General features: G+C 30.5%; 1 protein-coding gene across 1 annotated transcript in view; it reads right to left on the bottom strand.

The window, feature by feature from the left end:
* Positions 1-17,190, bottom strand: part of LOC129960253 (allene oxide synthase-lipoxygenase protein-like) — an 82,821-nt gene that overhangs the window by 20,320 nt on the left and 45,311 nt on the right. The window contains exons 3-5 of the mRNA XM_056073531.1: positions 10,818-10,862; positions 8,107-8,330; positions 2,096-2,228 (exon numbers count right to left, since the gene is read on the bottom strand). Coding sequence (XP_055929506.1) covers positions 2,096-2,228; positions 8,107-8,330; positions 10,818-10,862 — 402 coding nt within the window. The remainder of the gene's footprint in view (positions 1-2,095; positions 2,229-8,106; positions 8,331-10,817; positions 10,863-17,190) is intronic.

Raw genomic sequence — 17,190 nt, 5'->3', positions numbered from 1 at the left:
TAATATCCTTTAATGAATTTCAGATTTCTAGTAATGACGTGAAAAAAGAATTTTTTTATTCAACATATTTACAAACTGAAGCTTTCATTTTTAATAGCGAAGACATTCAAATTCATGAAGTTACTTCTTAATTCATCCTTATACGAAGGTTTTATCCATTAAAAAAATGCTAGGTAGTTAATCAATAATCATGAAAGAAGGCATCGGACATATTCTGAAATTGATTAAATTTCGAACAGCAAAGAGTTATTGATTCATATTTCATCTCAAAGAAATATCGAAAGACAGTAATTTCAGTCATAAAAAAGTAAAAGAAACTGACCTTCAAATGTTAAATAAAAAAGCATTTACAAGCTTCAATTTCTGATATATATATATATATATATATATATATATATATATATATATATATATATATATATATATATATATATATATTTCAAATACGTAAAACTATTTTTATGAAAATTGATTCACTCGCAATTTATTGGGTGAGAAGATAAGTTTAGCAGTGAATGGGACTTCATTTCTGTGTGAATTGTATAAAATTCTCCATTTTTTAGAAAAGGTTTAGTTTCAAGAAAAGTTTCAAGAAAATCCTGAGTTTGACTAATGATGCGAAGATTATAATTTCTTTTCATCATGTATCATCATTCAAAAAATACGTTAAATGTAAATTATTCTCGATGATAGGGCAATATGAAATCTGAACCAGAAACTGCTCTGTTGATGGGATTCCATTAAAAATTGATGTGTATCTAACTCAATAAATGTTTTGCTCTCTTCAAAGATTGTAGTGACTAAATGGTCATGGTATTATTTTTGTTAATAGTAAATTGCTCAGTAGACTAGGAATTTAAGAAAAAATGACAAGCTTCAACTTTTAATATATATTTTCAAGCATAAAACTATTTTTGTGAAAATCGGTTCACTTTTTTAATCATATTTTATTCGAGAGAGAAGATAAGTACAGCAGTGAATAAGATTTCTTTTCTAAGTGAATCGTATAAAACTCCCCATTTGTCAGAAAAAGTTCAGAGTTTCAAGAAAATTCTAAGCTTGACTAATGATGCGTAAGTTACATTTTTTTTTTCATTACTTATATTCATTTAAGAAATACGCAGGATATAATATATATTCCACGATGAGACAAATGAAATCTGAAGCGGAAAGTACAATGTTGTTTGGTTCCATTAAAAATTAAGGGAGACCGAACTAATGACTAAATGGACGCAGCATTATTTTCGCTAATGATAAAATGCCCAGAAGTTCGGGATTATTTTTCTGGTTATTGTTCCAGGTTAATATTTCCTGTCTCACCTCTTAACATTAATAGTGCTTTTAATTGAAGTTCAGAAAATTTAGCCACTTTAATCATCGCTCTTCAGGTTTTTAAAATTAATAACAGCAAATTAGGAAAAGAATCAAATCGGATTCCTTTAGTTGTGATGCTATAGGTTTTTATTTTTAAAAATACGAGTAACAAATGGGAGATATGGAATCAAATTTGGTTCTCCGCGCATCAGTTTTTTTAAGTTAATAGTAACAAAGGAACTAAATCTATTCACTTTAGGCATCACCCTTTAGATTTAATTTTTTAAAGTTAGTAGCAACAAAAATGAAGAAAGGAATCAAATCTGTTACCTTTGCTTACTGCGCTTCAAGTTTTTATAGTTAATGGCAGCAAATATACAAAAAGAATCAAATCTGGTATATTTAGTTATGATGCTCAGGTACTTATTTTTCAAATTAACCGTAACAAACAAAAGAATAAAATCAAATTTGTTTCCTTTTTGCCGTGCCTTTTCAAGCTTTTGTTTTTGAAGTTAATAGAAACAATCGTAAGAAAGTAATCAAATATATTTATTTTTGATACTACACGTCTGATTTAATTTCCAAGATTAATAGTAACAAAAATGAAGAAAGTAATCAAATCTATTTTCATAAGAAAATTGACAATTTCTTTTGTTTTTAAAGGAAAAGCATGAAAAAATAACTGAAAATACATATTGGCAAAAAAATGATCCGATATTTGTCTATACTATTTTTCAAGTTTTTCAATGAGTTATCAAAGAATAAAAAGTAAGTTACGTACCAATCGATCATCCTTACAATTGATGCCTTGTAAGATTTCCAGGTCAATTATGAATATTTTTTTATTCTGTATAGCCTCAGCCAAAGTTAGTCCTTCCAAAAATGGTTCCACCATATCTGCTGTTACTCCAAAACTTTTCATTTTAAAAGAAAAAGTGAAAATAAATTTTAGTTTCTTTATGAAATATAAAATGGCATTTTCCTTAAAAGAGATTTACTTCAAATAAGAACAAAAAGTAGGTTTAAGTAACAACTCAGTTTGAACTCCATTTATCTTGATTTCGCCACTTTACAGCAATTCTATTAGGTGGAATTAAATATAAAAAAGAAAATGACTGACATATATTTTTGATTACTTATGCGTAGCAAGTATTATACATCCATTTGGAATTTTTAAAAATGAATGTTAAGCTAAATTTGGGTCTTTATCGATTAAATGCCTTTTTTTATCAGTTTTATAAGAAATTGCTCCTGAGATATGAAAGAAACGCTGGAATTTGTTTTTAATCTCTTATATTTGAATATTTTGTCATGAAATCGCAACTTCCGCAGAACTTTAAATTTGGATTTACCCGTATTAATCTAACAATGTGTATATTAAACAGTTATTTAGTGATTCACATCTGCAAGTTCATTTTAATAAAATACCACCATTCACTGAAATTCGAATGCAACTTCGATTTTTGGAAAAACAGCATAAAGTGGCATCTACAGAATCACTGTCTTTGACAAAAATAAAATCAGAAATGATTTTGTCACATATTCAAAAGTAATAACGAAATAGACAGGTTAAAATTGAAAGTCAATGTCCAGAAGATTGTGAAAATGTTCAGCATTATTAAAAAAAAAGAGGAAAGAAGTGCGGAATTCGATCTAGTGAAGAATTTCGTGCCTGCTCGTTCATTTAAACCTAATGTTTCTATTCATTGGAAATCGGACTCTAGTGTGATAAAGCGAAAATAAAACATAAAACAACATCGACCGAATCAACGACTTTGACAAGAATGAAATCAGAAATTCTTTTTTGACAAGTCAAAAATAAGAAGGAAATGAAAAAGCTGAAATGTAAAGTCAGTCCTTCGACGACTGTAGCGAATTACCGGAAAAGAGAAAAGGAAGTAGTGAAGTTGGTTCTTGACAAATAACTGGAAATCGTGTATTAAATAGTGAATAGAAATTTGAAATGTAAAATTTTCTCTGTTGAGGCGAAGACATTCCAAATATCAAAGGAAAATCGGTAGAGAGGATTTTTTCTTCTTGCTTCATGTATGTACAATCAGTAAGAGAGTTCTTACCTGAACACATTCTTACATTTACATGGCATAGCGCGTTTCATTTGCAACTTCTTAGTAAAACAGAATGTATTTTCTACCTCTTCGTATTGACTGAATGGTTAAATAATCTTATATATATTGACAATTTTTCAATAAAGAACCTATATTAACCCTTAACTGGGGACGTGCGGTCTGTGAGATCGCTAGCGATGGATTTTCGGTCACCCCTATTCTATTTTTATCAGTTGAATGGATTGACCCTGTAGCTTCCTGTTTTGTGACATTCAATACACGTGCAATCTTTCAACCGATTTCAGCAGATGCTTTTTAAAATAATTCATTTATTTCTTTGAGCGCGGTCTCTAAGACCGCACCTCCCTGTTAGTGTCCCAGTGATAAACAAAGGCAGCAGATGAACCCCGAAATATTAATGAAGCAGAAAGTGATTTTAGTGATAAGGATAATCGTACAAAAGAGTTTTTCGATGAAAGTTCGCATTCAACTGATTCTGATATGTATTTTCAAATATAATTAATTTTTCTAGTAATAATGTATTTTGAAAAATTTATAAAATATATTAATATACCAAGAGATATATATATACAGAATTTATAGGTTGATTTTTATACTATTTCTTAACCTGTATGTTTAAAATGAACTAGAAAACTGTGCTATGAAAGTCTCACAAGCCGATAAAAAAAGGGCCAATTTTACCCATTGTCAATTTTTATTTGTCATGTAATTGTTGAATTTTACATTATATTGTCTTCCATATACCTTCATATATTGTAAAAATAAATATGATTTAAAAAGTAAAAAGTAATATGTTTTTTCAAGAATATTATTTGTTGTAACATGTCATTTGAGAAAAAAAAATGTATCTTCCAACGCATTTACTTTTTTCAATAATAATATATTTTGAAAACTTTCTAAAACATATCTATATATCAAGAAAAATATCTGCAAAATATATTGGCAGTTTTTCATACTAATACATTCATTAGAAAATTTAATTTGAGGGTAAATAAAATGCAGTCTCGTAGACCGCACTTCCCCAGTTAAATCCTAAAATTTCACCTCCCCAGTTAAGGGTTCAATTCATTTATCTAGTGCTTTTGAATTATCACATTTACATACTTACGAATAAATAGATTCGCAAATATTCACGGCACTGACAGATTGAATCCAAAACATGACAATAAATTGACTATTCAAATGATAAAATTCTACCCAAATTTCCTTATTGCAGCACTCAGAAGAACATATAGAGAGATTTCCCGTTAACTGTTTTCCTTGAAATTTGACGCAGATCTAGAATTGGGGGGTATATACAGTGAACACCGCTCTTAGTGATCCAATCCAAAGCAATCACTATGTCCGAAAGATCAATAGAACCGAAAAGGTTTGAAAAATAATACAATTCTGTCAAAATAAAATGATACCAGAAAATGCGAACCAATGGCATCATTTGTATTACCAGGCCTCTCAATCTTCTTTGGAAAAGTCTGCTGACTTTTCAATGAATCAGGGTCAGCCTCTTGATTGGACTTAATAAAAACTTCATGTTGAACTGCTTGGACATCAAAATGAATCACTACAAGCAAATTTTTTATCACAAGTCCGGCGGAGTTTTCATGTATTTTGGCTTATAAAATAAGTTCTTCGCTTTTTCGATCAGTAAATCCGATTCATCGTCCCGTCTGTGATCACAACAAGCGAAATCTATAATATCAAATTTAATTTCATATGACTAATTCTTTGCGTTTTTAAATTATGACATTCATAGGCAGACAAACATAAAATAAAAGATGTTTTTATTTTTTTTTCATATTTAGGAGGTTTATAAAATGGCAATTTATCACTATCTCAAGATCAAATATTTTTCACCATTACAGTGCTTTATCTTTTTATACTTCAAATACACGGCAGTAAAAAGACACTCCGAGCAAAAAGACCTCCTGTAACTCTGCAGTAGACATATCTTTCTGTCTGACCATTTTCGCACTATACAGACTGAGCTGGATCGCACAAAGGAAATTTCCTAACTTCTTTCACAAAGAGTGTCGATTCAGCTTTTGCGAAATATTCCCATTATTTTATTTATTTTTATTTACTTTACTTTATTCATTTTTATTTCACTTTTATTACTTCTTTTCCTCTTAGTTTTACTGTTGCCGTCCAAACTGATAAGGGTTCTTCAGTCTCTTCAGAGAGGTTCAAGCAAAAATTGGAACACATAAAACCATAATAAAAATATTTCTAAGCTGAGGGGAAGGCATTGACTTTCAGTACCGAAATACGTTGCTATTTATCTAAAAATACTGACAATGTTTGTAAGGAATCTGTGAATTTTCTAAATGTGACATTCCATTTTTTCCAAACAATAGAACATAACACTTTTACGATTAAGGTAAAAAGTTAATGGATTTTAGTCTGACAGGAGATAAGAATATAAGAATACTCGTCAGTAAAATCTCTTGCTAGATTTATAAGATAATGTCACTAGCATACCAATCTTCTCCAAAACTATTAAAACAGACTCGACTCTAAAGCATGTATTACATTTGCGTATAGTTGATTGCTTTTTCATTTTATATTAGCTTTTTTTCTTATTGTATATAAATTAGAGATATTTCAAAAGGAGCAAATAAAGAATGAGGCGTCATTCCTCATTTTCATAATCACAGCTTAATTCATAATAAAATATTCACGTACAAAACTATTTAAATGTTTCTCACCAATACAATGAAATTTTTCGGAAACATAAAACTTTTTAATGAATTCCTTTTCACATTTTATGATGAAGTAATACAATTTTTTATTGAGTTTTTTCCCCCAGAGTAACATGAACCGTAGTGGCCTTAAGATCTCAGCATCGGGTCCGAAAGACTCCAGACTCGAAGTTTGATTCCATTAAAGATCTATCGTGTATATGGACCTGCAGCACGTTAAATCTCAAGTCTCGGGTCAAACGTCGTGCCAGGTTATATATCGTATTCGTTATCTGACCGTGGTTTACAAATTATGAGGCCCGCTCCAAATGAGCCCTCGTGTTGTTTCCAAATGGGAAGTTAAAATGGTTAAACTAACCCATCGTAACATATTCTAATATAACATTTAAATGCGAAAAATTTTCAGTGAAACTGTGTGAAAATACTAAACAAATTTATTCGCATTCAGAGTTTTTTTGGCAGACTTGCTTGCTTTGATTTCTTTGATTAAAGCAATCAAAACCACTGGAAAATGTTGTCCCTTGATTTTTTCGTAATGAGTGAAATTTGTGTCGCAAAGTATACAATGAAGGAAAATGAGTATATATTTTGGATGTTTTTTTCGCTTATTGGGTGCAATATTTTATATAGAGTGTTGTTAGAGTGTAGAGTGCTTATATAGAGTTATATACAATGCTGTTGATAAGACAGATACCGAATTTCATTCTTCCAACTTATTACTTTTTTGAGTTAGGGAGTTCGTATTATTACGAATTTGCAATATTGTTTCCCAGCTCAATCAGTCTCTCATAAAGAAAGAGAGATTTACAGATAATGGATAGTGAATAAATGCCAAGTCAATGACCTCCAACCTTGGCAACAATTTGTCAACAAGAGTGAAAGTCCCGAAAATACAAGATTTATGGCCATATCTCTATTAAGAATTAATTTCCAGAGACCCTTCTAAAATTTACTATATCCTATCAAGGAAATTATATAGCTCTTACAGGAGCAGCAATTCTCTCTTTAAACTGTTGATCGCGAAGCGAGATTTTTAGCAGCAAATTCTGGGTGTTATCACTGTTTTCAATTTTCTGATCGCTTTTGTTGGGAGTTTTTATAAGTGCTGTTCTTTGGTACACCTTAGCCGTATTTTTTTGCTATATGTCTTGTGGCACAAAGCGGCGTTTTCCATTATTCCTCGTACTCTCACCGCACGATTTTCGTAACAATAACAACAGAGAGACCGTCAGTCCTTTGACTTAGGTCCAAAACTTAATGTAAATATGCACTTCTAATTATAAATCTATGCACGTTATTCCATCCATCTAGATAATTGCGTTTTTGAATTATTATGGATACATGAACATAGACAGACGAGCAAATAGACTTCCCATAAACGAATCTTGTCCAAAATTTGATAGAATTTTAAAAAAGACTTGAAAACGTTTCATACTCCATTTAATTGTTGTTGTTTTATTTACATTAATACTAAAGAGATATCTGAAATCTCAACATGATAATTAGTGCTCTGTGTTAAAAAATATATGACATCTTTTTTCCAATAAATTCAAAAGGAAAAACCTCAAGTAGGGATAAGAACAAAATTTATCACGTGGAAAAAAAAAGGTGTGCATTTAATCCTAAACTGTAAGATTATTTTTAAACTACAATTGCGCGAGGAATGCAGGAGAAACGTTTAAAAATACTTTTAAATAAAATTAAGGACTTGAAAGATATTATTTTTTAGTTAAATTTCTAGATTAAAAATACTACAATTTCAAATAAGAATATAATTAAATTAATTCCTCCATTGATTATTACCTTATCTAAAATGAATATTAAAAAGACAAAAGTGCAATTGACACAAATAAGCATCCATTTTCATTGCAAGATTGCGATTCTTTTCAGACACAAAAAATATTTTTAATTTTAAAATATTTATAAAACATTTTTTCACTAAAGCATGGATGAATTTTTACATTACAGCATTTTTTAGACATGAAATGTTTTTTAAAAAAACTTACTTTTCTGGGATTATTGTGCATAGTTTGATGAGAACCGGATTGACACCTTGTACCCTTTGCAGACCAAACCATCGATCCTCGTTCCAATATTCTAAGCAGGCGGGCTCACCAAGACTGTATTTATAACATTTCTTCAAATCACAGATGGATTCCCATTTGTCTGTCGTCCAACGGATAAGTTTGGTGTCGAGCATAAAACGACCTTTGCATTTCACGATGTCCCACTGAACATAAAAAGATGAAAACATTACTCGACAAATGTCTTTCCGAATCAATTCACTGAAAGAAAATCTGTTCATACTAAATTCTTATAGCGAGCGAGATTAAAGAGCTCACTTGAAATGATTGATTGTTCAAAAATCTAAGCCATGAAAAATGAGTCCATTTCAGTCACTGGAACTCTTTATTCCAATTTTATTTGATTTTTATTACAAACTCTCGGATATATCCTGATATCAATACTTTCATGTATAATAATTTAGAAGTAAAAAGCTACCTTTGTACAAAATAATATAATATACAAACACTTTTTGTTGTCAAAAATGGTTTTTAACTAAAAAAGGAATATCAATTGAATCAAACGATTTTTAAAAACGCCAATATCTAATTTTCTTCCTATCAATAAACCTAATTCATATTTATTCATGATATAAATTATCAATCGACTTTTTACACTTTTCTTTAAGTTTTCTTCGAGAATTCTGCTAATTTATTGTGGCAACAGTTTTTCGAATTCATTCTTGTTCTTCACCTTAAATAATATTATCACGTATATTACAAAAATTATCATTTAGATAAAATAAAAATCGTTGATAAAAAATATATAAAAAATAAACCAAAAATATAAAAAAATAAATGTTAAAAAAAAATAATGTTCAAAGTATCTCCTTTTAACTCGTATTGGAGTAACCATAAATGTTTTTTTTATTTCAAAATCATCTACCAAATATTTATAAAAAGTGAAGAAAAAATGGTGAGAATGAAATAGATATAATTAAAAAAGTAAAGTGATTTTTAAAATGGTATGAAATATTTCCTACGGCATAATTTGTTCTGGTATTATTGCGGAAAAAAGGTAAAATTTGGTTTAATTTCTAATCAATTCAATATTACTATATATATTTCTATATCTAATTGAATAAATATTAAACCCAGTTGTTAGGGGGAAATATAGAGCGAACATACATGCATAGCTTCAATGACTTTTATTTATATTTATATGAATAGCTTATATATAAACAAATGCAAAAGATATTGGCTCGATAGAATCTTAAGAATTATTAAAGAATTCTCGCCTTTAAATTATAATACATAAAGAATATGATCTCTGAAATTTCAAAAATATTATACCATAATTTGTTTCTGAATATTAAGCTTTCACAAGCACAGACTCTGGTTTAAATAGTATGAAGAATAAAACGATCACACGAATGGCAGTTGACATAAAGCTTTAGGCTGGATAATCCCTGTCTTGGTTCCCCATCCCCCTTTCTCTCACTCGTGTCTAGAACGTTCCAAGTTCCAAGCTTTAGATTAATGACTGCATATGCTATTCCTTCTCGCGTTAGCTCGATGCCAAAACTCAAATACCCAGAACGAGAAAGAAAAATGTGGTCTAGTGGAGTTTGTCAAATGCGTGACTGCCTTTCGACCTCAGACAGATGGGAGGCACTTGTTGAAACGGTGAAAAATAGCTGTAGTGAATGCGACTGTTTTGAACTCAATGCACTTTTCATTATTGATATTCATGTTAGGAAGGAACAAAACAAAGCGAACTGGCGATCTTTTATCCACGTACACCCTTTAGCTTATTAAAATAAATTGATGTAAAACAGTTCTTCAGTCACACCTACCGACTTGTCAGCGCTAGATTAAAGCTTTGATTTCAAAGTTCAGCTGGAGAGTTTCAGCTCCGATTTTAGTGTTCCTTTATGTGTGTGTTTATTTCTTGTGTGTGCATTCTAAATGCTGTTAATGAGTAGAAATGTAAAAGTTTATTTAATAAAGTTACAATCCATTTGTAATTTGGAGTATTAGGGATTTTTGTATCAAAGCTATGGAATGCCCACTTCTCCAAGTCTCAAATATGGCTTGCTTCAAACATTCACCACATCTTTATGCAGGCACAAACTGAAAATCGAATGAAATAGAATTAATTTTGGTTAGTAATTGGTTAATTTGGCTAGTAATGTAATTTTGGTTAGGAAAAAATCAAATAAGCTTGAATAGCTTTAGGTAGTTTTACGATTTGGCATCATTTTATACATCTGATATTAAAGATTTACGACATTTGCCCCAAAAGAGAAAAAGAACGAATGCAATGCCTTTGTTCACGTTTCATTTCTCACTTAAGTTGTGAATTAAAAAATAAACCGCCTTAAGGGGCAGTTAAAATGAAGGATCGTATGCTTTAAAGATAGATGAATGAACTTAATCTTCAATTAATTGTTATTTTGGCTTTTGAATAATGAACTCTTATTTTAATTTTTTGTGCTACATCTTAGCTGAAAATCAAGTTCAAGTCCGGATTTTTATTTTTCAAAGACACAGTAAATGACCTGAAACATTTGGTTTTAGATATGCGTACTAGTCCATTTCGAATGGTTAAAGGAACAGTATGGTAAGAAATAAATCAAGAAAAATGCATATTTTATATTCATTTCCAGTCATTTTATTTCTCCCAAAATAAATAAAAGCAATTATAAATGTACCTTGTAGTCCTCTGTAAATTGTTCGTCTTCAGGTAACTGTTTTATCTGTAAGAAGATCATCAAAGAGTTATTTGCAATCATTAATGGCAAATAATGTGAAACAATATTAAAGGAAATTATAATATTTCAAAAAAAGTAGAATTGCATTTCTAGGCATATATTACATGTCCCTATTTTAATTGTATCAAAATACGCAGCAAATAATAAAGGGATATCGCAGTAAAATCAAGTTGTTGGTAACCTTTCATATCGATATCGGGTGTCATATAGCCAAAATCAAAAAACAGGATGGCTGCTAAAGTAAAAAAAAAAAAGTTAGTTAAAATAGATAAAAATTAATTGCATAAAGTTTAAACTAATTTTTATTTTTACCAAAAAAAAATTTTTTTTTCTTATTTTCGAACTTTTATTGGTTATATTAGCTCTATATGCCATATCTTATGTCTCTGTGGCCATCTTCATTTTCGGTATTGGCGACTTGGCATCCTTTGGTGTTGTGATAGCTCGTCACCCAGAGGATTTGGGTGAAAAGGAATTTAACATTGTTATCGGTGATATTTTACATTTATTTTTACAATACTCTATCGCAAACATTTTTAAAAGCAGGCAAAAAAGAAAAAAAAATTATGGTGCCAATATAATTTATAATAAAATTCAATAAGCACCCAAGCAATATAAAAAAAATCCTTATTACTAATGTAATGAATGAAGTTGTAATTGCATTTCTAATAATTCCTCATAATTTGTTTCGATCCGGGATGCCCTAACTATACTATTATTTTAAATTATTATATAAATTTTAAAATCTGAAGTGTGCAGGATAGAATCTATAAGCGGGCCCCAATCTGCCAATCACTACTCAATGATGTGAGCACAGATGGCAGTGTGTCTTTAAAAATGTGTTCTAAAAATTTTTGCTAAATTTCAAACTTGGGTTGGAAGTAAGTACAGATATTTATTCAAGAAATTTCGCAGAGACATTAAAACGAGTTTACATAAGTTATTTTTCGAAAAGATTTGCATTTCAGGTCTTTCAAGGAAAAATTACTTTCTTCAGACTTTTAACTCAACGGGTCTTCAACCTAAGACTTCACGGAATTCCAATTAACTGTTTGAAGAGCAAACACAAACTTATGTGTACATTAAAACTTTGAGATCGCCTTAACCGTCTGCCTTTGCACGAGAAAGCATTAAATGGATCAACGTTATTTGTCGTATAAATTCTTTTCATGTGCATGGCAAAGATTAAATTTTATATTACCAGATGATAAAAACTTATGCCCCTAAAAAGAAATTTTTACTCTCAACGGTTGCTATTTATATTTAGCAGTGTGTTTATGCACGAGGAAATATTTCAGATTACTTATATCAGCAGAAAAATAAATATAATTTCTTTCAGTTGGTTGAAATAACCAATACTATATAAGTATTACAAAATGCTTTAATAATCTTCAATTTAAGCTCTTATTTTCGAATGAATGTCAATCATTACCGATCAATTCCAAAATTTATTTGGAAGCGCACATGTATTTTAAATGTATCATGTGGGCATGAACTGACTCATTATATACGACTCCCGTTATGTAAATTGACTCATTATATGCGACCTCAGTTACATGAATTAAATCATATTTAGCATTCTTCAAATGCCAAATATTAGATTGAATTAGATTTTTGAAACATTCGACCTTCGTTATGTCAGAGCATGGGAACAAGCTTTGTTAACCTTGTAAATGAAAAATAAAGTCAACGAAAGGACGCAGGATAAATAATTCATTAGAGATTCGTGGAAAGTAAAAAGAAATAACGAATAAATGAGAAACTTTCATTTATTTTTCGTGTTACATCACTTGGGGAAATATAATATGTTTTCTTGACTCCTTCTTCGTTTAATTGCATATCTTTCAAGAAATGGAAATGTCAAAGTATTATGAAATTCAGAGTGCAAATGTTACAGCGACATCAATGGAAATGTCTCTGAAAATAACGAAGCTAAGAAAATATTGATTTAGCGAATGCCTTTTCTAGGAGAACTAAAGAATTAATTTTGCTTCATGAAATGATTTAAACAAAATATTTGATTCATCTTAATCAATATATATCTGTACATACGAATAGGTTGTCTAACTTTTTTTACTTTCTCGTATACGAAATGTACAAAAAGAAACTACTGTAATCAGAAAAAAAAGTCGATTTCGAGATTTTGATGTATCTACATGTTTCAGATCTCTTTGAGTCTGAGAGACATATTTTTGGAATTACGTCTGTCTATCGTGAACATGATAGCACAGAAATACTTTGATCTATATGGATGAAATTTGGTGCATGGTCTTTATACCATATTTATAGACATAGGAATTTTATCTGTCTGTCGAGTGAAAATGCACTCGATAACTACAAAATGTAAAAAAACTAGGTGGATAAAATATGGTGTTCTATTTTTACAGCTAATGTGTAGATTTGTATCAAATTTTTAACTAAGCCCGCTAATGAGTTGTCGATCTGTGCATCTGCATGCATGTAAACGCAATAATTCAATAACGCCACAACAACTTAGATAACTGAAATTTGGTACATTAAAATCTTTTTATTAAAATTTTAATTCCATTTAAAATTTGGTTTCAATGGGTCGGGAAAAGGCGTCTAAAATGCTCACTGCACTAAGGACTGTCTATACACTGTCGGCTCACTGTACTAAGGACTGTCTATACACTGTCGGCTCACTGTACTAAGGACTGTCTATACACTGTCGGCTCACTGTACTATGGACAAAGGAAGTCTGTCCTTCTACCCAAATGTTGGAAGAAGTGGAATTTCAATGTTACTCTTTTGGTTTCTTCCGATTTGAGATTCCTGTGTAATAAAACTCTGAACACACTAGGCGTTCACGGCTTTGGCCAGGGTCCCCAATTTCCATAGGGGGTGGGGGTATAACTCTTTTATCAGGGAGTATACGGAAAAGTTTCAAGGAGACCACTTCCGCTTCTTGAAATTCGAATTTGTCTAAATACATTTTCATGCTTTTATGAACCGTTATTGAATCCAAATCTTGCGTAAGTGAAGAAAAATTTCAGCGTGTTTTGTTTATAAATTTATACAATAGCTGCCGCTTGTTGTGATCACGAACGTAACGATCAGTCAGTTGTACTGATCAAAATGCCAACAACAGCTATCATGTATTTAAATACATAAAAAGTCGCCAGTTCAAAAGATCAACAATTCACTTGCAGTGATCCATTTCAGTGATCAGAAGGCAGAGTTTAAGGTCGGAGGTAAGGTCAAACACCAAGAAAACGAAGACATCCGCTTGTCACTACAACCTAATTTCTACTGTACCAACACTCTGCAGTCTTTATCCAATAAATGCTTAGTAACTAAAAAATGTTAATTTCAATAAATTTTTCAAAAATGTGTTTGTTTTCCTTTATAATTTATTGAATCAATTTTCTAATTAAAGCGAATGAATAAAACCAATGATGCTGTGTGGCCTGTTTTACTGACATCCTTGTATCTCTTGCTATTATTTTTATTCATTTTGGGAGTATTGATAATTTGGATGTTGTGATCCAAATCCAAATTGTTATGTGACTGGGACCCAACATGATCATTCAAACGGCGTCCACTGTAAGTACATCAAGCTAATTACGTAGAAATTGCAAAGCCAAATTTGCATAGAAATTGCAAGCTAATTGCGTAGTTAAATTTCAGGGGTAGGGGCATAGTAATGGGGAAATAGCAAATATTTCGTTTGCTTTAAAGCGAAAGAGTTATTTCAGAATAAAATTTTGCTTAGTATTTCATCAATCCTATGTGCATGCTGTGAAAGTAATCGACTAGAAGAATGTTGAAGACAAGTTGATATAGCACTTACAAAAGAAAAATAGTATTCGTAAATTACTCGACTGTGTATTTTCCACAGTTTCCTTTAAAGACGCTATAAATAATGGAAAAATATGTTGTTGTTGTTTTCATTGTCATTTAAAAAAAGAAGTAGGATCCTGACAAATACAGAACAGTGCTCGAATAAAAAAATTTCTGTTCGATCGATAACCTCAGATTTGATGAAAATCTATAATAAATGATACATGAATTTAAAGAGAAATATATCAAGTGTTTTTCAGTTACAAATGTTCGATATGTGTCCCTCTTGTTACACGGCATACGTCCAATATGTAATCCAGTTCGTCCCAAACATTTTTTAACATCACTCTGTCAATAGTTGTGAATGCTGCACAAATGCACTCTTTAAATTCTGGCATTCGGCATTGGTGGTTCATAAACAATGTCTTGTCTCAATTATTTCTTTTTGTGGGGTTATGTGAAAGATAACAGACAAAACAAAATGCTACAAAATGTTTGGAACGAACTGGATTACAGATTAGACGTATGCTGTGTAACAAGAGGATCACACATCGGACATTTGTAACTGAAAAAACTTCATATAATTCTCTTTAAATTCATGTATCACTTATAGTAATATGTGCAGTACTTTCAAAAATATGAATTTTTTAAATCGGGTTCATCATTTGTACTCGCCCTGTATTTTGTCTTATTGAAGACATATGGTTTTGAAAACTTATATTTGCCTCTGCCTAAATTCTATTAGATTTATATTAGAATGCATATACGAGTTCAAAAATAAAGCAATTTACGAATGACTAACATATTATTTCCTTATCGATAACTTTAAAAAATTTATAAAGAACTATAAAACAGGAAATTTTGTGAAGTAACAGATGTATTGAAATTAAAAAATAAAGGCATTCAAGCTTATATATATATTTTCCTTTTACGAGGTTTTTGTTGCCTTTTACAAGCTCTTACACACATAAGTCAATTATATAAAGCACACACCATCACAGAATGTCAAGAATGACTAAAGTAAAAAAGTCTGTGAGTAAAAAAATCGCAATCAAAAATATTTCAATGCATGGTGAACGATGTGAAATATTGCAATAACCTTTGAAGTTCACGAACACGACATTGCAACGAAGCATATCGTGAAGTAAAATGAAACTAAAATATGCATTGATGTTATTGTAAAACAGCGGAAAAAGGAAATTACTGCAATGCAGACGAGAAAAAACATCAAACGGAACTGATCATGGCCTTAATATAGAGTACTGTCCGCAATCCAAGAACATGTCAAACACCAGCGTCAAGTCTGATTAATATGTCCTAAAAGTCTTTTGTTGGAAGTGAAAGCTTGATGGATGCCCTAAGTAAATGCACTCTATTGGAACAAGAAAGAAAACTTCCTCTCTTTTTCGTATGTAGTCATTTTATTACCGCAGTCCTTTCACTTTCCAGCATTTCTGCGTGAGTATGTCCTCCATACGTAGGTGAATAAACTTGATTATTCAATTATATCAAGGAAACAAAAGAGACGAGCAATACCATCTATTAGTGACAAATCTTCGAAGAAATATGGAATAATTTGTACACATTAGTATGTGAATCATTGATGACCGTGATAATTTTTCATGTGGGTCGAGTTGGCTAGCAGCGAAAGGCAAAACCAAACCAAGAGTTCAGTTTAACTTCTAAAATGAGTCAATTCACGCTCACATGGTACACATCAAATGAACAACTTCATTTTGGAAACCTTTTCGAATCTTGACGCTTAAGAAAATATGTAGTTAATTCTCGATAGTATATATTTGTCATATAACTGACATTACGTACACAGACTCATTTAATTCTTATTTTAGAATGAAATGAATAATTATACGGTACAAAAAGAAGCATATTTTTAAAAAATATATCTATCCAATAATATATGATAAAAACGTATTTATGTGGTTTACATTTAGTTATATTTTATGTATTTATAATAAATTGTTCAGCGAAAGCATGCATACGAAGGATTTCGCTATCGAATAAAATCTACAATTTCGATTCATTTTTATGGTATTTTCAAGAAATATAGATTTCTCTGAATATTTCTCATCTTTCCAACTCAGGAAATGTTTTTATGATGGTAAGTTTCTTTTCAGAACATCTGCAAGAAAAAATCACCTGCCCCTCGTTATTGAATGAAATCTTCAGTCCCGATTTTCTTTTGTGCATTTTCAAGCAATATGTTTTTCTTCGAACATTTCGCCACATTTTTAGAAAAGCTGCTAAAGAAGAATATTTTTCGAAACGTTTTTATGATAAAAGGTGCATGACATCTGCAAAAAAAAAAAAAAAAGCCTGGTGCATCGCAAGAAAATATGCAATGAAGGGATTTTAAGATATCACCAGGAAATAATGAATAATAATTGTTCGTTTTAACCGAGTTTTAATTGTTTTTCATATCACAAAATTTGGAAAACATAGAAAACCTTTTAATACGTAACAGGATTTTAAGTGGAAGTCTATTCACATTTGA

This window comes from Argiope bruennichi, chromosome X2 (genome assembly GCF_947563725.1).
Source record: "Argiope bruennichi chromosome X2, qqArgBrue1.1, whole genome shotgun sequence".
NCBI lineage: Eukaryota > Metazoa > Arthropoda > Arachnida > Araneae > Araneidae > Argiope > Argiope bruennichi.
Note: the sequence above shows the minus strand (reverse complement) of the source record. Positions and strands in the feature narration are given on the sequence as shown.